The sequence below is a fragment of the Vigna unguiculata genome, chromosome 3, assembly GCF_037176805.1.
Source record: "Vigna unguiculata cultivar grain cowpea cultivar isolate G323 ecotype 2 chromosome 3, ASM3717680v1, whole genome shotgun sequence".
Taxonomy (NCBI): domain Eukaryota; kingdom Viridiplantae; phylum Streptophyta; class Magnoliopsida; order Fabales; family Fabaceae; genus Vigna; species Vigna unguiculata.
Window position 1 is genome coordinate 349,297 of NC_140794.1, and position 14,910 is coordinate 364,206.

Below are 14,910 nucleotides of genomic sequence, written 5' to 3' on the forward strand. Positions count from 1 at the left end.
GTGAGATGGAAGGATAAAACGTATGATTAAATTCAACAAATAAATAGCTAAAATAAATTAGTTTAATGATTTAATTGTGTCATAAGTGCAAAAGGTATTTATCCGTAATACATTTTTATAAGAAAACTTTAATTAATACTTTAAATCAAGTTTATGAGAATAAATTCCTTGGTCACCGTTCAAGATTAATTTGAAAATAAAATGTATGACAGAGAGGGATTATTATTCACGCATTAATTTGAATATTTTAAATTTTAAAAAAACTACTTTTAAATAAATTGAATAAAACCATCACATACTATAAGACGATTTTTTAAACTTGTGAACTTTTTTTTATCTTGATCAATGAGAGCACAACTTGTTAAATTTTAAATTTCTTATTTTTTTAATAAATTTTAATTTTTATTATTTTAATTATTTAAAATACATTTTTAAAATTCATTAATTTAGTTTATTTTTGTAATTTTCTCATCCAAACGAAAATTTTAAATTCTTCAAAAAATAAATAAATTAATATCTTAAATTGTCTTATCTAATTACCATAACAAAGATACCATTAATTATTTCTAGTAGTACATTTTAAGTAGATAAGTTTACTTGTAGTAAATTAAAATAACTTTATTTTTAGAAGTAGCTTAATTTCTATATCAAAAGTAGCTTTTTTCTTTCTCTCTCCGTCTATAAATGATTCTATAAATTGTTTGAATATATATATATATATATATATATATATATATATATATATATATATATATATATATATATATATATTATTTTTTTAACATTATTAGTACAAGATAAATAAAATATTTTAATGACATGGAGTAAACTTTTCTTTATTGATTAATAAATACGACCACTGTTATATTTTTCAAAGATCAATTAAACACATGTTAACTCCTTTATATATATAATACATTTATTAACAAACCAGAAACAACTTAAAATTAATTAAAATATAAAATGTTTAATATTAGTAGCATATTTTTATTATAATTCTAAACATTCCATTATTTTTGTACTTATTATCTTCTTAATTACCAGAATGTAAAAGAAATTTATTGCTTAAAAAAGATCCGAATACGCCATCATCAATCTGTGTTCCGACATCCAAGTCCTAATCCTTTGTCCCTAACACCTCATTCACACGTCATTGCAACATTCAACCTTGTTCTCAAAGGCAAGTAAGTAATTACCACGTTAACACACACATGCCAAAACAAAACCATGTAAGACACTCCTATGATCTCTGTCTGTCGAAGACAACACACGCTTAATTATCTTACACCCTGTTGCACACATCATCTCTGTCCGAAGCAAAAGCTGTGATCTTTCTCTCTCTTTCTCTCTCCGTTATGTATTAGCACCGGCCAATCATTGTGGGTGTGTGTGAACGGTGATGGATATAGAAAAAGAGAGAAAAAAGAAAAATTAATAAATAATAATAGGAAAGTGTATTGTCGTAAAAAAAAGAGGAGGGAGAGAAACCGAAAAGTAAAGCAGGGGCGTTGAACAACAAGATTAAAAAACGTAACAGAGATAATAATAAAAAATAATAAATAAAAGGGGTTGGTTTGGCCGGGAGGAGTTGAGGAAGCAGAGAGAAGGAGAAACGCACAGAGGAGAGTGCATTGAGTCAAAGGCGATCAAAGAAAGAGTGAAGTGGTAATAATCTATGTGTTGATATACATGGGTGGTGGAGGAACGCTCGTGGAAGGGCTTCGACGATTGTTTCAACGACGCGCTTCTAGCTCTGCTGAAAACCACAACAATGCCAACAATAGCCGCGTCCACGTGAGAGATTTACGCGCGCAGTTGTCTTCCATTCCCAACCACGACCACCTCGTTGACCCTAATTTCGATTTCTCCACCTTGAAGCCCATCAAAGTTCCCGCACAAATCCCCTTCAGACCGTCTTCTATGGATCATCACAAAAAGGTTCTCTTTTTCATCGCCCCCTTCTCCTCTTTTTTCTTACTGCCATCTCTTTTCTCTTGTCTTTTCCTTTTCTGTTTCACTTCTTCTGTTGGGTACTGCTTTAGTTTCGCTTTTTTTTTTTTTTTTCCAATCCACCCCTTTATCTTCTTGTGTGATTGCTGTTTTTGTCTTCACGTTTGCCCGATCAATTTGGTTGTACCTTTTTCTGTCTGTCTGTTTCTCTCTCTGACAAGATTCCAGTAATTACCTGATGCAAAAGAGAAGAGGCATAACCACTTTTCTTAAAGTACTACTAGCTAGATGAGGATGTACGAACCAAGAAGGATTAATTTCTTGGATCAAGATGAGTCAAGATTTGAATCATCCACGTTTAACATGTGATACTATCGGGACAAGATTTCCCTGGATGCAGGAAACCCGTGAGAAATGAAAAAAAAAAAAAAATAGTTCTGTGGTTTGTGTTGTGCTTATGGAGATAAAGTACCGAATTTCATGACATTGTTAGTTCATTAGAATATTGTGTTCTTTCTTGATGAATTATTTTTTTCTGTATTTCGCACGTTTAATAAGTTATAGTCTTCAACTTATGTTTCTTATGGTTTATGGTTATCAATCAGGGTGCTCCAGAGTCTGAGTTCTTTACTGAGTATGGAGAGGCAAGTCAATACCAGATCCAAGAGGTTGTTGGAAAAGGAAGTTATGGCGTTGTGGGTTCTGCCGTTGACACTCACACAGGTGAAAGGGTTGCAATCAAGAAAATTAATGATGTTTTTGAGCATGTATCCGATGCCACACGGATCCTTAGAGAAATTAAGCTCTTGCGGTTGCTCAGACATCCCGATATTGTGGAAATTAAGCATATTATGCTTCCTCCTTCCCGGAGAGAGTTCAGGGATATCTATGTAGTGTTTGAGTTGATGGAATCTGATCTTCATCAAGTAATCAAGGCCAATGATGATCTTACACCTGAGCACCACCAATTTTTCTTGTACCAACTTCTAAGGGGCATGAAATATATTCATACAGGTATTATATCCTTGTTAGAACTAGCTCACTTACTTTTTCAGATAGTGATTTTAAACCAGTGTAGCATTTTCTTGCAGCAAACGTGTTTCATCGTGATCTGAAGCCAAAAAATATTCTTGCTAACGCTGACTGCAAACTAAAAATATGCGATTTTGGGCTTGCTCGAGTTTCATTCAATGATGCTCCATCAGCTATATTCTGGACTGTGAGTAGTACACCATCGTGTGGTCATGTTGGACTGTTACATTGATCAATTATGTTCTTTCTGAGTTTTAAGAGTGGTGGAAGTTGTAAATTGTATTTTAGATTTCTCCCAAAACCTATGGCTGATTTACTTTTTCTACTTTGAATAAGGATTATGTTGCAACTCGGTGGTACCGTGCACCTGAATTATGTGGTTCTTTTTTCTCAAAAGTAAGCTTCTAATTTTCTTTTAACAACATATTTTCGTGGTTGTATATAATATAAGCTATTGAACATGCTTGGTGTGTTGAATTAAGCTTCCAATTACAAAATTCTTGTCTTTTTTTCAGTACACCCCTGCAATTGATATATGGAGCATTGGATGCATATTTGCAGAAATGCTCACTGGGAAGCCATTGTTTCCTGGAAAAAATGTTGTGCACCAATTGGATCTCATGACTGATTTGCTTGGCACTCCTCCTCCCGAGTCCATTGCAAGGGTTAGTATATAAAAATCTAATTTGAAGTTTTGTGAAATCAATAGGGCAGGCTTGTGTTGTGACATGGTTTATGGCTTTCTCCACTGTATACAATATTCTCTAAGTATATAAACTTGTAATCTTAATTTTGCAGATTCGAAATGAAAAGGCCAAAAGGTATCTCAACAGCATGAGAAAAAAGCAACCAGTTCCACTATCCCAAAAATTTCCAAATGCAGATCCATTGGCTCTCCGGTTACTGGAGCGGCTACTCGCATTTGACCCTAAAGACCGACCATCAGCTGAAGAGGTTGGTCTCCTATTCCAAGTTGGAAATTTCATTGATAATCACCTATGACGATATTTCATTATTTCTCTTATGCTTGTGATACCAGGCATTAGCTGATCCTTACTTCATTGGTTTGGCGAACATAGAGCGTGAACCATGCACTCTACCCATTTCAAAACTTGAGTTTGAATTTGAGAGAAGGAAATTGACCAAAGATGATGTCAGAGAGTTGATTTATCGAGAGGTATGATCGTAGAACATTTATGTAACTCCTGCTTCAATCAATTGTGTTGTACTCTTTTTTTGTCCTGTGATAATAATTCTTTAAATATTTAAAGTGAACAGATTTTGGAGTATCATCCTCAAATGCTCCAAGAACATCTTCGTGGAGATCAAACTAGCTTCATGTATCCAAGGTAGATGTGCTACAATTAATATCCAAAGCACTGTTTATAGTTATGTCACAGGGGACAAACAGTAGTTCTTCAATACTAAACAAGATACTAAGCCAACTTTTACTGCATAACGTCTACTGGCACCTAATTTTAGCAAATACTTTCAAAATCTCATTTCCTTTTGAATATAAATTTTATTAATGCTAATCTTTAGAGTTAAATTTTCTACCGAATACAACATTTCTGACGGCTAATTTTCCATTTACGTTCCGCACATCATCTAAGAACTCTAACACGGAATATGAGGTTCTTTGAAATTGAAGCTGTCATTGTTTTGGTTATTAGTTGGTAATTCTATGTTATCTTGTTTCATAGTGGGGTTGATAGGTTCAAGAGACAGTTTGCACATCTTGAGGAGCATTATGGGAACGGTGAACGAAGCACTCCATTGCAGAGACAACATGCCTCCTTACCTAGGCAAGTCTTGGTTAAACATTTGGTTCAAACTTGTCCAACATGTTCAAATACTGGATTACCAACTTACACATTAAACAGTATTTGTCTTGTTTTTTTTTTCTCTTTTTTTGGAGATTTCAGTGGTTTCATAATTGTTATTACTCATGGATTCTAATCTTAGTTCCAGTTTATTAGTGTCTGTTCTAAGATGAGTTTGGCAGAGAAGTCTGTGAACCTTTTCTATGGTATTGTGAGAGTTATATGCAATTTTACTTTATGCAGAGAGAGAGTTTGTGCTCCCAAGGATGAAAGTAAACAACAGAACGATATTGAAAGTGTTCCAGGGTCTGATGCGACAGGTACTCAAAATGAAACCTCCAGATCAAACTACAGTGCACGTAGCTTGTTAAAAAGTGCGAGTATTAGTGCTTCCAAGTGTGTAGTTGTGAAACAAAATAAAGATCCAGAGGTAGTATCTAACTCTATCTTTTCAAATGCATGCCTTTATTAAGTGAGAAATTGTTAAATGGTTTAAAAACATGATATACATGAGATTCCAACCAATCTTTAGTAACAAAACACATGTAAACGCATTCTTCACTTTAGAATTGGAACTTCACGGTTTTGGACCTCATAAAAGTTTCCTCCTAGTTAGAGATTTTGAAATATATGGAATAATTGGTCGCAATTTGTGTTGTGAATAAAATATATTGATGTAATTGTGTATTTGTTTTGCATTAGCAAGAGGCAATTAAGGAGATAAATGATGAGACGATGGATGAAGTGACAGATGTTGCTGCCCTCCATGCTTGATTTTGATTATGGTGTTGCTTCGTACCTTCTTCCATGCTCTGATTCTTTGAACAACGAGAGAGAGGTGGTGATGGTGGTTTGAAGCACTGTTAGTGCTAGAAGAAGCTCGTTTTAGGACTCAGCTCGTTAGTCATGGTCATCAAATGCCATTTTTATTGTGTTACTGTTGTAGCCATTTATTTATTGTGTTCGCCAAACACACTGTATACTAATCACTCATGTTTTATGTTATTAGTTTGAAACAGATCGAAAGGAAATAATGTTAGAAAGAAAAAAAAAAAACTCTGCAGTTTACTGTAGGGTGTGCAATTGAAGTATGTTAACTTTGATTAAAGATATTAATTGTTTGCGTAATAATTTAGGCTTATTGCTTGCACTTTATTGGGCTAACATGTCAAGTGGCAAGTAGTGTAGGTCCACTCTAATAATTTTTATACATTCACGACATAATATACCTTCACGACATAAAATATCTTCATATATATATATATATATATATATATATATATATATATATATATATATATATATATATATATATTAAAGTGTACTTTTCTAAAAGAAAGTCTCAAAATAAGCTATAATTAAATCATTTTGTCATTTGTAAAAGAGGAGTGTACAATTTACTTTATTTATTTCAAATAAAAAATTATCAAATTTATTTGTTATTGTATTATTTTTAATTTTGTAATGATTATTTATTTGTCATGAAAAAATATTTTATATTTATTCAATTCAAGAGAGGGTACACGATTTATACTTGCAATTAGGTTAATTTTTGTCATATTTCACACTGTCACCAATAATCCCCACAAGAACAAATACCCTCACTGAAGTGGTGAAATCGATGAGAATCCCTTACGATTATAAACCTTCCAACAATCTTGGATATGTGTTTGATGGCATTATGGCAGTCTTCACACACTCGCAAGTTTTTCATGACACGTATTGGTCTATCAGCCGGTATAGTCAGAATTCCAAATGCTACAGCTAATTTTTCACTGTGATACTTTAGCATATGCTTCTTCTCCTCCTCTTCCACATCATGCAAGACCAATTTTGTTGAAGGAACATACCCTTCTTGTTTCATTCTTAAATCTAACTCTTCCAAGAAGGCATATATTCTACTTTTCTCTGGGTGAAAACAATCCCCAACTGTGAAAGTATGAATATTGTTATGTACCTCAACCCAACTACACCCTGGTGTTTTCTGAACACCAACTTCCCTCATTTTCAATCTAATTTTACTAACATCGACCCATCTTCCTGAAGCTGCATATAAATTTGAAAGAAGAACATACATTCCCGAGTCATTAGGTTCCATCTTGAAAACCATCTCAGCAGCCTTCTCACTCAGTTCCATATTGCCATGAATTCGGCTTGCACCTAATAGAGCTCCCCATGTTGCAACATCTGGCTCGAAAGGCATGTTTCTGATTAAGTTCTGTGCTTCTTCCAGACGACCTGCTCTACCAAGAAGATCGATCATGCAAGTATAATGTTTTGAATTTGGTTTTACTCCATAATCCTTATCCATTGAATGAAAATATTCTGTACCCCTGTCTGTCAAGCCATTATGACTGCAAGCTGACAGCACGCCAACCTGAAATATTATTAGAAGAAGAAGCGATATGATGTTTCTTGTAGAACAGGGTCAAAAGGCAAGCTAGTGCATTATAGATAAAATACTAAAATTAATGACTCATTCATAATTGATTTGCTAGTTCTTTATGATTATGATCATAGTATTTGTGTAAAAAACAAGAAACAACCCAAGCAACTATTAATTAGCTGAAAGATGGGAGTAACTTTGGAAATGATAATACCAAATAGAGGAGGGAAACAAAATTTACACTGCTTGCATTACGCGTATCAATGCAAAAGGGCTACCTATTTGACAACTTAAGAGACCACGTCACAACACATATATGATTTTCCTTTGCAGCAGAACTTCTTCCCTGTATTTCGTGCATTCTAACATAATTTTACTATCCATGTTAAAGATATAGTGGAACAAAGGCAGAGTGAAGAGATGGGCAAGGAAAAAAGTTGTAGGCATGTAGTCTATTTATATAACTAAAAGTGATAGAGAGTTACTCATAAAAATTATGCTATTTCTCTTGTTCCATCTGCTTTTTGCCGTACTTCCAATAAAGTATTTCGTCTTCATTAAAAGAATGCACTAATATATATGATATATATTGCATAGCTAAATAAGGGAACTCAACTTTACCCACACAATATAAGGCAGGGGTGGAGTGGGGACATCTTGCCACTAAAACCAACAAATTTGTGTTAAAGATGTGTCATTAGTATATAGCACGAATATATTTCCGCTACTTAGGTCAGTAACATTTTTAACTTCAAACCAGATATTATGCAGATGGCATTTTCATTTCGGACAAATGACAAAGCAACAAACAATACACTTCTACGGTGAAAATAGATATTTGATAAGAAAACAACAAGTTTTGTTCCCTTCTTGGAAACAGCCCGGATTTCGAGAATCCCTAGCAGCAACCCAGGTATTTCCTTAGGAGACGATGAAACTGTATTAAGTATTAAACCCTAAAAATTTATCAGAAAATTGATTTATAAACCTCTAAGTTAAAAATAATTAAGTGAAAATTAAGCAATAATGACAAGTTTTTGCAAAAGGAAAAAATAGATAAGGAACAATTATCCATGCATAAGAAGTGCGTAAAATATGTTTACCATGGTAATCTCATCAGGTTTAACCCCTGCTGTGATCATTGACTCAAATACTGTTAAAGCCAGCCTGCCAAATCCATGCCTAGCATAACCAGATAACATTGTGTTCCAAGAGACGATATCTTTATGTTGTATTCCTTGAAACACTTCATAAGCTTCATCTATGCAGCCACATTTACAATACATTCCAACAAGTGCATTCCCCACTAAACATCCGTTCTCATACCCTGTCTTCACCGCCTGACCATGAACTTGTTTCCCTAACTCCAAAGCAGCTATATCAGCACATGTGCTCAGCGCACAACAAAAGGTAGATCTATTTAAACCTTCTCCATCTCGTTTCATCTCCACAAGCATGTTCATAGCTTCTTCATAGTGACAATTCTGAGCATAACCAGCAATAATAGCTGCCCAAGATACAGAATCACGCTCAGGCATCGCATCAAACAAGTTCCTTGCTTGTGCTACATCACCCCCCTGACAATAACAGCTTATCATGATATTCCACGAACCTGTATTTGGAAAAGGCATTGCATCAAACAATTTCCTTGCCATGTCAATTCTCTTGTATTGCACATAACCAGCAATCATTGTATTGTACGACATCTCTCTTCTCTGTGGCATTTCATCGAAAACTGTCCTCGCTTCATCCAACAATCCATTCTGCACATAGGCATGCACCATTGCTGTCCACGTGAAAACATCCCTTACTGGAGACTCCGCAAATAATCTCCTAGCCTGTGACAAATCTCCATCCTGTGCATAACCTGAAATCATGGTATTCCAGGAAACCACATCCCTAATAGGCATTTGATCAAAAAGAAGCCTAGCTTCGCCTAACATGTTTCTCTTCACATACCCACCCATCAAACAGTTCCAAGAAATCAATTCCCAGTCTAACTTGGACTCAAACAAGTGACTGGCCTCCTCGAGTCTCCCACTCCGAACATATGCTGCAAGCAACCCATTCCACGAGATGGAATTCTTGTGAGGCATCTTATCAAAAACTTCCCTTGCCTCATCAACGTGCCCACTCCGGACATACCCAGACAGCATTGCATTCCAGGAAACAACATCCTTTTCGGGCATTGAGTCAAACATCACGCGAGCATCACGGAGTCTGCGGTTCCTGAGGTAGCCAGTAAGCATTAGATTCCAGGAAAACAGGTCTTTGTGGGGCATTCTGTCAAACAGGTCCCTTGCAAGGGAGAACTCTGCGTTCCTCAGGTACCCAGATATCATGGCGTTGTAGGAGACCGAGTTTCGAAGCGGCATGGTGTTGAAGACTCGGAGAGCCAAGTCGCAGTGGCCATTGCGCATGTGGGTAGAGATGGCTTTGGTGCATTTCACAATGTGTGAGTCTTTCTCTTTCAGATGGGGTTTCGGAAAATTGGTGGGTCGTTGAAGTTGAAAGTTGCTGCTGTGTAACTGTCTCAAGATAAACTTCCCGCGCATCGTTTTTGTGTCATACTATATAGTGATTGTATTTTAAATAACCAGGAATCATATTTTGGATGTTAAGGTTGTTTTCTAGTTTAACGATGTTATGTTTGAGGAAAATTTATGACAGCTTTTAGTCGTATGTACGAGAATATTTCACTATTAAATTTTCGCAACTTGTTGTTATAAGATGTGTTATTTTTTAAGAGATTTTAAAATATTGACAATGAGAAAATAAAAAAATAAAAATCATTTAAAAAATACCTTTTAAGGTCGTAAGAAAAAGTTATCACAATTTAGTAGTCAAAAAATTATTTTTTGATTATTATTTCAAGACCATAATGCGTTATTTTACATAATTTACTCCTTAATTTGCGTTTGCAAAAGTTATAAAATGAAAATTATTGACCAGATAAAATGATTTTGTAGTATATAAAGAAGTATAAACTTTTTATTTTATAAATTAATAATGTAAAATTGAGTTAAATTTAAAATCTTAATGTTATGTTTTAATGAATTATATTTGTGTCTTTGAATAGTTTTATATCACATTACTTAACGGTGCATAAGAGTGATTATTTATTGTAATGATATATTAGTATTGTATTAAGATCATCAATGTTATATTTTAGTGACATAAGATATTATTTTTATACTTTTCTTTACATAATGGCATAAATGTTATAATTTGTTTTAAGGTTTAACTTTCTTATTAACATTTTATTTATAAAATATAAAGGTTAGACCAAATTTAAAAAGTACATATTATGTACCTAATCCATCGATATAGTTGTAAAAAAGAAATACATTTAGTTATTTATAAATAATTAATGTTATTTGTTCTTTTGAAAATGTAAATAATTTTTCTTGTTGATGTTAATTGTTAGTTTTATGGCAGGAGAGTTAAACTTTGAGTCTTTCCTACACTCTTTTCTATCTTTTACCACCTATACCAACCTTATAGTTCAAAATGAAAATATAATGTGAAAACAACATTTATTTTTAACTTTATCTCCAATCACACGAAAATTAAAGTAAACAATAAAATTCGGTTCAAATATATTCTCACTCAAACCAAAAATTGTTGTCAAAGCTAAAAAAAAATATAGAATTAACCTTTTTTTAACTAGAATTTTGATCATATGATGAATTATAATCAGTCATTTTAAGAGAACGAATATTATGTTGAGATTTTTAGAGTGTCTATTAAATTTTATATTATGTATAATATGTATTGACTTTACTAATATTAGAGTGATGTAAAAAAAAATATAGGTGGTGAGAGTTGGATCAAATTTCCTTTTAACCTAATATGTGATGATGTGAACAAAAATTGTGTTTGTGTGTTCTTGTTATGTAATTTTATTATTGTAACAACTTATTAAATAAATATGTCATATGCAAATTGTTTAATCTCACTCGAAATACATGTCTTTCATTTATGAAATGAAATATAGTCATTTGGACAAAAAATTACGTACTTAATTTTGATATATACTTATGTATGAGATCTAAATAACTTGTATAAAAGTCTATACAATAACAATGTAAAAAAGAATCTCAACAACAAAATAATAGAAAAAAATAAATATAAATATTATGATTTTGTTTCTTTTATTTTATTTTGGAAGTTATGTAGATATAATATATTGCGAAAAGGAAGGATAATGTAAATATATCAATTATTTTGATGTCTGAGTATTATTTTGTGTCATATAGTATAAAAAAAACCGTAATAATTAACTCTGAAGAATAAAACGCAAAGAAAAATCTTTTAACGGAAAAAACCTCATTTGCCACATATTTAAACTGAAATATAAATGAGTAACATTATTATTGTTATTATTTACATTATCTCTTCTTTTAATCAAAGCTTAATCTATTTTATATTTTTAATAATTTATTTAAAATTCTCTTCTTTATCTTTCATTCTTTCTAATCCAATAAACACAAACCAATTCAATTTCATTTTCTCAATCACCTAAATTTTCAAAACGTTTCACCTAACCAAATTCAAGAAAATAATCTAATAGGAGCAATTGCAATATGTTCAAAGGAGGCAATTTACGATGTCGTATGCTTCCATTTTCATAAAAAATTTTAAACTACAAATAGTTTGCAAAGGACATTTTTGAAAACTTTAATATTATTTATATCATCATGAATTCAATATTGATTTTTGCATCAAATAAACCTGATTCTGCAAAAAGTAATTTTACTAATGATTATATTCTCTATTCCATTCCAAAAATAAGCAATCAAATGATACATTTAAAATTTTATCGTAATCAGAAGAAAAAAGAAAAAAAAAAAGCAATGGAGGGAATGTGCAGTTTAAATAAGCGAAGCTCCTTTTTCCCATGTCGTGTCATCAATTTTTAGCGCTCGAGTTCGGTGGGACCCACCGCGTTTGAAAATTGAATCCACAAAGCAAGAAACGAAATTGAAGAAAAGCTCCCAAAATTTAATGCTCAAAAGAATAAACAATGATCACTGCAAAACACAGAAACTACACTAACCTTTCTTTTTCTTCACTGTCTTCGGTTTCAGTTCACGAAAATTCAAAAAAAACTGAGAGAAGAGAGAGAGAGAGAGAGTGATGGGTTGCGTTTCTTCCAATCTTCTCAACCAAGACGAAGAATTCACCCAACTTGGTTCCTCCGCCTTGGGCCACCACATCGTCTCCCTCACCTCCACCACCTACGGCCTTCTCACCCTCGACCCGCCGCCGCACACCACCACCACCACCACCACCCCTTCTACACCACCGTCACGTTTCACCCTAGCCTCTCTTTTCCCCTCCGAGCCAAACTCCGAACCCAAGTCCCTCTGGTCCGAACCAAGACCCTTCCGATCCGAACCCGAGATAATCAACTCATGGGAACTCATGTCCGGTCTCGACACCGAAAGCTTCCGCTTTTCCAAAGAAAACTCCAACCCTAACCTCCTCACACCGACCAAACCCGGTCCAACGCCGCCGAACCGGTTCGAGCGAATATGCCCCCGGGGCGGCGAAAACCGCGTGGTGATCTATACGACGACGTTGCGCGGCGTGCGGAAAACGTTCGAGGCTTGCAACGCGGTGCGCGCGGCGTTCGAGGCCCTGGGCGTGGCTATCTGCGAGCGTGACGTGTCGATGGACAGCGGGTTCCGGGAGGAGCTGAGAGGGTTGCTGAAGGGGAAGCCGAGAGAAGCGATGGTTCCTCCGAGGGTGTTCGTGAAGGGCCTCTACATCGGCGGCGCCGAGGAGATGCTGAAGGTCGCCGAAGATGGTCTTCTCGGAGAACTGCTTAAGGGGTTGCCGAAGAAGAAGGTTGGTGCCGTTTGTGAGGGTTGCGGGGACATGAGGTTCTTGCCTTGCTTCAACTGTAATGGCAGTTGCAAGAGTGTTGTTAAGGATGGGGGAAGGGTTTTTGTTGTTAAGTGTCTCCATTGCAATGAAAATGGCTTGATCTTGTGCCCTGTTTGTTCTTGATCACTTTTCTGCCATAATAATACTCACTCTCTTCGTGTAATCATTGCTTTTCTTGTTGCAGATGTGAAATTTTCTAATAATCATCTTTCGATGGAGGTGTTAGGTGTTGAAATTCAAGAAGATTAAAATATTATGAGGTTATAGTACTGATAAACTCAGAAAAAGAAACACAAATGAAATACATTAAGTTATGGTAGTTTTTATGGTCTTGTACCAAATGTGACCTATAACTTTTACAACTTTTATGTTTATAGAGTAGACCCTAAGATTCTTTCATTAAATTTTGCCTTAACACCCTTAGCTTCATTCTAGTTCTTGTTTCAATGCCGAAATATCTCACATGAGAATCTTCTTAACCTATCTTGAAAGCCCGAAGATCATGTAATACAAATTACATAAAGTAATAAAAAAGGAACTTGCATAATTTATTTGATAGAAATGGATTAGATTTATAGAGAAAACGAGAAAATTCCAGATTACATGTATACAAAATGAAAAATTGTATAAATTTGAGGGTTTGCACCTCCCAATTTCCAAGGCCCACATTTTCAACCTGCACCCCCCATGAAATGGTAAAATGACCAGTTTTATCGAACTTTTCCACCTCTACATTAGCTTTGCACCCCTTTTGCAAGTTAGTGATCATATAAACGAATTACATTGATATTTTTCGCATTTAATAATGATACAGTAATAAGACATTGTTACTGTTACATTATATTATTTCTACCGCGTGATACATTGTTAGTTTGATATGTGACAATTATTATTTAAAATAATTTATAAAAAAAGTAAAACAAAAAATCATGTACCGACGCGTGATACATGATTAACGCGGTTAGCGTGTTACTAATAAAAAGAATCTACTTGCACTGAAATTTTCAAAATAAAAATCTAATTGAGAAAGAAAAGAATGAGATTTACTTTAGATTTCTTTACAAAAATGAGTATCAATAAAAATATTTAACCTTTTTTATTTTACAAGTGTAATTTCTCTCATGAAGACAAAGTCAACATATTATTCCTTCGATCATTACACAAATGTGTCAAACTAATTTTTTTCTTGTCTTTCTTAAATGCTTGTGTTATTCAAAAATACATTTTGAATGGATAATTAGTAATGTATTTTTGTTTTGTATTATAGAATGTATTTAAGAAATTCAAAAATGAACCCTTCATAATACAATCATATATTTTAAAATATTAAAATATTAATGTTTATTGTTTACATTTTTTATATAGAGGAGTTAAAATCACACCCCTTCACCCTCCCTTTCAATTTTAGCACCAAGATAATCTTATAATAGTCTTAAATTTGAATGATATATGGTCTGGAATGTCTTTGAATTACGCAATCCAGTTAGTCTCTAAACTACACGATCCAAAACTGAAATTAAAATTTATAAATAACAGAATAAATTTAAAATTTGAAATTTGTGGGAATGCAGGTTAAAATTACGAGAGTACATGAAAAAATGCCCCAAAGTTAGAAGATGAAAAAGTTGTATACAACTACTGGTCTTTTAACATAAACTCATCCTTAATGGGCCTAATAAATTGCAGAGAGGGAATTTCTTTCTGCAATTTCAAGATTTCTTTTGCACTCCCAAACACTTTCTAAATTCCAAAAATATCCTTTCACCATTGATAGAGCATCATGATCCGATCCTCATTCTCCTACTAAGGTTACAATGTTATGAACTC

At 33.8% G+C, this 14,910-nt stretch overlaps 3 protein-coding genes across 6 annotated transcripts; 2 read left to right on the forward strand and 1 right to left on the reverse strand.

The window, feature by feature from the left end:
* Positions 1-1,255: 1,255 nt before the first annotated feature.
* On the forward strand, positions 1,256-5,921 carry LOC114178251 (mitogen-activated protein kinase 9-like). Of its 4 annotated transcripts, none has more exons than XM_085671191.1 (11): positions 1,256-1,938; positions 2,556-2,964; positions 3,042-3,169; positions 3,319-3,378; positions 3,498-3,647; positions 3,781-3,936; positions 4,022-4,159; positions 4,261-4,331; positions 4,686-4,791; positions 5,053-5,235; positions 5,557-5,921. In XM_085671191.1, the coding sequence occupies exons 1-11, from the start codon at positions 1,690-1,692 to the stop codon at positions 5,659-5,661; spliced, it is 1,755 nt and encodes a 584-aa protein (XP_085527317.1). In that variant the 5' UTR covers positions 1,256-1,689; the 3' UTR covers positions 5,662-5,921. The 4 variants fall into 4 exon arrangements, with proteins under 4 accessions (XP_085527317.1, XP_085527315.1, XP_085527314.1 ...); XM_085671189.1 differs by having other exon boundaries at positions 1,257-1,938; positions 5,053-5,125; positions 5,508-5,921; XM_085671188.1 differs by having other exon boundaries at positions 1,260-1,938; positions 5,508-5,921.
* Positions 5,922-6,270: 349 nt separating this feature from the next.
* LOC114177531 (pentatricopeptide repeat-containing protein At4g02750-like) lies at positions 6,271-9,756 on the reverse strand. The gene is made up of 2 exons (XM_028062913.2): positions 8,295-9,756; positions 6,271-7,182 (listed from the first exon to the last, which is right to left on the reverse strand). Exons 1-2 carry the CDS (start codon positions 9,744-9,746, stop codon positions 6,376-6,378), a joined length of 2,259 nt encoding a protein of 752 aa, XP_027918714.1. The 5' UTR covers positions 9,747-9,756; the 3' UTR covers positions 6,271-6,375.
* Positions 9,757-12,131: 2,375 nt separating this feature from the next.
* On the forward strand, positions 12,132-13,246 carry LOC114177090 (Glutaredoxin family protein). Its single transcript, XM_028062325.2, has one exon. The coding sequence runs from the start codon at positions 12,331-12,333 to the stop codon at positions 13,204-13,206; it is 876 nt and encodes a 291-aa protein (XP_027918126.1). The 5' UTR covers positions 12,132-12,330; the 3' UTR covers positions 13,207-13,246.
* Positions 13,247-14,910: the final 1,664 nt, after the last annotated feature.